The sequence below is a fragment of the Empidonax traillii genome, unplaced genomic scaffold (genome assembly GCF_003031625.1).
Source record: "Empidonax traillii isolate 1590-97213 ecotype Southwest subspecies unplaced genomic scaffold, ASM303162v1 scaffold29:size1973556, whole genome shotgun sequence".
Lineage (NCBI taxonomy): Eukaryota > Metazoa > Chordata > Aves > Passeriformes > Tyrannidae > Empidonax > Empidonax traillii.
The window spans coordinates 699412-705170 of NW_020955222.1; the positions used below are offsets into that span (position 1 = coordinate 699412).

At 43.3% G+C, this 5759-nt stretch overlaps 1 protein-coding gene across 2 annotated transcripts in view; it reads right to left on the reverse strand.

Moving 5' to 3' along the window:
• Positions 1–1151: 1151 nt before the first annotated feature.
• Positions 1152–5759, reverse strand: part of FST (follistatin) — a 6504-nt gene continuing 1896 nt past the window's right edge. Inside the window, exons 2-6 of one of the 2 annotated variants that reach the window (XM_027910415.1) lie at positions 5042–5233; positions 4405–4623; positions 3829–4053; positions 2633–2863; positions 1152–1916 (exon numbers count right to left, since the gene is read on the reverse strand). In XM_027910415.1, coding sequence (XP_027766216.1) covers positions 1834–1916; positions 2633–2863; positions 3829–4053; positions 4405–4623; positions 5042–5233 — 950 coding nt within the window. In that variant the 3' untranslated portion in view covers positions 1152–1833. Of the gene's footprint in view, positions 1917–2632; positions 2864–3828; positions 4054–4404; positions 4624–5041; positions 5480–5759 lie in introns of those variants that run through there. The other variant, XM_027910407.1, reaches the window with a different exon arrangement.

Sequence of the window (5759 nt, forward strand, 5' to 3'; positions counted from 1 at the left end):
AACATGGTAGGTAATTTTATCCCTCTGTTCTGCTCTTCTGAGACCCCACCTGGAGTGCTGCATCCAGCTCTGGTGACTCCAGCATGAGAAGGACATGGAACTGTCAGAAGAGGGCCAATGTAAGTGGACTGGAGAACTGCCCTACAAAGGCAGGCTGAGAAAGTTGGAGCTCTTAATCCTGGAGAAGGTTGTGTGGAGACCTCGTTGCACCTTCTAGTATTTGAAGGGGGCCTACTGGAAAGCCAAAGAGGGACTCAAAATGAGGAACTACAGTGATAGGATGAGGAGTAATGGGTACGAACTGAAATAGGGGAAATTTATGTTAAATATAAGGAAGAAACTCTTTACTGTAAAGGTGGTTAGGCATGAGAATGTGTTGCCCTGGACAAGCTGTGCATGCCCTACCTCTGGAACTGTTCAAGGCCAAGCTGGATGAGGCTTTGAGCAACCTGGTCTAATGAAACATGCTCCTCCCCATGGCAGGGGGATTGGAACAAGATAATCTGTATGGTTCCTTCCAACCCAACTCATTCTATGATTCTATGAAATGACAGACTTTTTATGTGGAGGACTGAGAGGAGAACAAAAATAGCAAATCTCTTCTACTCTTTCATTGTCCTTAGACTTAAAATTAAATAGTAGTGATCTGGAGACCTATCTGAAAAAAGGGTTTCTTATATCAGTGTGAGCCAAGAGCTTTTGCCTTAACTCTTGTTGCATGGTGCACAAGACTCTGGAGGACAGAACCCTTTGAAATGAAAGACTGAGGACTGCATGTAGGGAAAATTCCGCTTTTTATTTTTTTTCACTCATCATTTATTTACAAATACACATTATAACTTTTATATACATTGCACATTTACATGGTAGAAAAGTACAAAACTATATATTTAAATGAATTTATATTTAACTCGCCATGTTTGAAAATATAAAATTGCATCAGAAAAAAAGTATTATGAAAAGCAAGAAACTTGAACTGATAAAGCTTTGATATAACTTTTAGCAACACACCGGTTGGGAAAAGAAAACTTTGAAAGTGGTAATGCAAGACCATCTTAAAGGAAACACCTGATAAAACACTTACGCGTGTTAACAAAGAAAAAAAAAACAACCAAAACAACAAACAAACAAACAAACAAACAAAACCATCAATAAAAATAAAATAAAACCCTTATTACAATTATCCCCATAGCTGTTATCAACTGTCATAATCCAAGATCTTCAGATATGGAATTTTTATAAACTCTCAATACACTGAGATCACTTCAGCACATGTGATCAGAAGTAGAGAAAAATTAAGGGGAAGAAGTTTCCTTAAAATTAGCCCCACTGCACCCTGAAAGTATACTTAAGTCAGTTACAATGCCTTTTGGTCAGTCAAGATTCCTTGTAAACAAAAACACAGGGATCTTTAATGTACAGAACCGGCAAGAAGAAAATCCAATAAATAAACATAACAGAAACTGACATGCAAGTTTGTTAAAGTGGAGTTTAACATCAGTGAAACAAAGAGATGAGATCACATGGGTAGGCTCTAAGGAATAGTTGTAGTTTACAAGAAAAAGAAAAGCTTTACTTTACAAGCAAGAGACCTCACAATAAATAACACTGCTCTTCCCGTAACGAATAAATTTCTTCAAAAAACAAGGTGTACAGTCAACCAGACATTTTATGTATAAATTATAAAACATGACACAGTATAAATAAATGTCTACGAGACTCAACTATATGTATACTTTTTTTTTTTTCTCCCCAAAATAAATAAGCATACACTTATTTACAGTATGGACATTGATTTTGTGCCCAATGGCTGTTTCAATTGTGATGGAGGTTTTACCACTCTAGAATGGAAGATATAGGAAAGCTGTAGTCCTGGTCTTCATCTTCCTCTTCATCTTCTGGGTCTTCATTAATGGCTAGATGGGGGAATACAGGGGAGCTGTTGTTTAAATAAGGACAACAACAGCGCAGAAGCAGCTCAGTGCATGTTTTCAAAGCCCTCTGAACAGCCATAATACAGCGTTGCATTTTATGCGACTTGTAGTGAGATGCTCTTTGGCATCTGCTGTTATGAAATAAGGGTTTTTATATGTAATCTATGAAGTCATAACTGCAGAAAGTTCTGAAGAATCAATGGCTCAGGTTTTATTGGCAGATTCCTGAAATCAAATACAGAGCGCTCAGGTGTTCTAGGTTTAATTGCTTTGTGTCCTTCATTCAGAGTTAGTAGAGGCAACTGTGCTAAACCAGGCGCCCCTGCGCTACCTTTAAGCTTGTTCTTTTGGACCGAGTTAAGAGTTTATCCGGATGTTAATAAAGCAATCAGCAAAGCACACGAGAGCAGACAAAGTACGAAAAAGTCACTAGAATTACAATCCTCGGGCAACACCTTTCTGATAGAATGGCTTGTCCTTGGAACATCCCCAAAACTCCAACTTGAAGGCCAGCTCGTTGTTGGAGATCTATTGCATTTTATCAGCAACAAGTGTGTGCGTGATAGATAGATACTTATACTCTACTGTACCTTGAATCAATAAATCAAGCTTTCTTATGTTTAAAGGTGTAAGTCTTCATTACCTAGGTATCGCCTTCAGAAGCTTTAAGTGCCTGCAGAGTTAAAAATCTCACTTACAGTTGCAAGATCCAGAGTGCTTTACTTCTAGAAGCACACCCATTGAGCAGGCTGCCTCTTTCATGGCACACTCGCTTGGGTAAGTTGTGTTATCACTGGCACAGACTGCCTCTTCTGACTTGCTTTCGGGGCAGAGCTCATCGCAGAGAGCGCACCGACCTCTACCAACCTTAAAATCCCACAGGCATTTCTTCCCAGCAGTGCACTGAATGTCTTCACAGGATTTTGCTTCTAAAAATACACACAGGATACTAGGGGTAAGTGAAAAGACAAAAAAAAAAAAAAAAAAACCAAAACACAATGACAAGCAACCCCAAAAACCCCCTTTCCCCTGTGAACTGTGAAGAAACAAAGCTCAGATGCAGTACATGTGATGAACTTGCTGATTTTGCTCAAGCAAGTAATCCCTTGGACAACATTACCTGTCTATATGTGGGGGAGGAAAGACAGCTGTGCCAGCAAAGTTTGGCCCTGGGAATACAGAATTACATTTGCCTATCGTACATGACTTTCCTCCTCCATTTGATGTCAGTGGATATTCAGCTCCCCAAATTAGAGGTAAATTTAGGATTTGTCAACGGGTCCAGTGTTTCTAAATCTATTATTTTTAAACTAACCTGCAGAGAATAGTTGTCTACAGGATTTGAAAGGGAATTCACCTCAACCTAAGCCAATTAAAAGCAACCTGAGACTCCTCTGAATTACCCCAGCAGTTTTGGGGAGTAGAGGCTGCCCTGCAGGTGCTTCATTGTAACACAGTGCACTATCAGCCTTTTCTGGAAATCATAACACAGAATGTCAGGGTTACATAGAGATTATTTTCCTATCTTCACCCACCAACTGTCTCTATACTCCATAATTATTTCTAAAGAGGAAAAAGTGATCAGATGTTTCCAATTAAGTTAACATAATCTTTGCCAAGACCACTTCAAGACAATTGTTTCCAGGAATTCAGACCCACTGGATACTGAGACCTTGTTATACTGTAACCGTGTCATCTATTTCATAGCAGCTGCTTCTCCCTTGGATACTAATGTCAGCACCCATAACCATAGCAGGACGTTGCCATCTTTTCCAGGACAAAATTAAACACTCTCTCCTCTTCCTAAAGGATAGTACTAACCCAGATTGCTAGAAGTCTTTCTTCCTCACCACCACTAAGTACATTCATCCAATTGTGCACACTGAATACGTACTGATGCATTTTCCTTCGTAGGCTAATCCAATGGATCTACCCAGCAAGCAGGTGGCTTTCCTCAGGTGGCAGGCACTGGCGTAAGTTATACCGTCGTTCCCACAGAGATACTGTTCAGGGGAGGTAGGCTCTGGGCAAATTCGATTACATGTCACGCAGTAGGCATTGTTGGTTTGGTCAACCACACACGTGGAGCTGCCTGGGCACAAAACATCCCTGCAGGTCTCTGAAATACAGATAGAAACACATAACGATTAGTAAAAGATACCATACTCCCAATGAGGAGTAAATAGGTGACACAACGAAACACATGATCACATAAAAGCCTTTGCAGCTCTCATTTAAGGACCACTGGAGGAAGCCTTCCCATCTCAGGGTAGCCGGTGGGACACAAATGCTGATAGACCATGGGAACTCTCAATTCATTACATCCTTGTGTGGTCTAATTACTGTCTCCTAATCTTTGGAACATCACTCTGGTTCCTGTGGGGAGGTACAGGCAACATCTCCTCCTCCATACACTCAGACACACACCCTTTGGCGTTTGAGGGAGATTGGATTAGATATGCAAACCTACTTTTGCATTTGCCCTGATACTGGACTTCAAGTTCGGGCTGTTCTTTACATCTGGCTTTGAGAAGGGCACACTCGTTCCTGTAGGTTTTCCCATCTAAGCCACACACGGGGCCCTTCCAAGTGATATTAGAGCAATCCGGAGCACAAACACACCGAGGTTTGTTCTTCTTATTCATTTTACATTTCTTCCCAGGTCCGCAGTCCACATTCTCACATGTTTCTGATGGAAGGAAAGAGGCACCACTTTAGTACCTAGCGTGCAGAACAGACCTGGTGTCAAAACTGCTTAAAGGGAAAAAAGACACCGTGAACCCAGAGGACAGAGAGAGAACACCTTTCCCCACCCCCATCCAGAAAACACCACTCGAGCTAAATCCCCCCCTCCAGTGAGGGCAGCGGGAAGAAGTGACTCCTCTCCTCCTCGCGATATGCAGGGCCGACGGGCAGAAATGGGAGTCCCCTTCCCGATCCCGAGGCTGGTACGAGACGCCCTTAAAGCCCCACCGAGGAAGGAAGCGACAGGACCGCACTGCCCCCTTCCCCTCCGGAGCAGTTCTCTCCCTGCTCCTCCTCCCCCCAGCTCAGCCCCTGCCTGAGCCGCTCCTCAGGTCGGAGCAGCTCGCCAGCACCCCCCTCACCTTTGCACGGGATGCAGTTTGGGGCTCCCCCATTAAAAATCATCCACTTAAAAAGCGTGTTGTCGTTGACGTCCTCCGCCGTCCAGGACGTGGTCAGGCGGCCGCTCTTGCAGCACTCCTCCTTGCTGAGGTCGGTTTTGTAGAGGACCTGGCAGCGCCCGTTCCGCGCCTGCCGGAGCCAGCAGTTCCCAGCTGCGGGGCGGGGGGCGGGAGGGACACCCAGACGGATCAGTGGCGGCCACCAGTGACCCAGACACAGCACGTGCGCCTTGCCGTGACTTTTACTAGACTGTTTCCTTTTATTTGTCCGGTTCATAACCCGCAGCTACTACGGCCCATTTGGAAGCGCAGTTTAAAAAACAAACAGATGATCCCTCCCTCCCTCAAAAAAACCCCAAACAACCAAACAAAAAAAAAAATCTCCCAAACCCACAATAGAACAAATAAACAAAAAAATACCCCCAACACACAAAAAACACCCCAGAACCCTGAACAAAACAAAACGAACTAAAAGAAAGAAAAGACCCAACCAAAACAGGACGAGACAGTTTTCCGAGGTATTTATTCCATATGTAGAGCAGAAGGAGCACTGTAGACACGTGACAGAGGCTTGAAAAGGATGTGCATTTAAAAGGGAATAAAAAGAAAATCGCGCTTGCAAATTCCTTCCTCCTCCCCCTGCCCTCTCCTCCTCACCGCGGCTGCACAGCAGCATTGT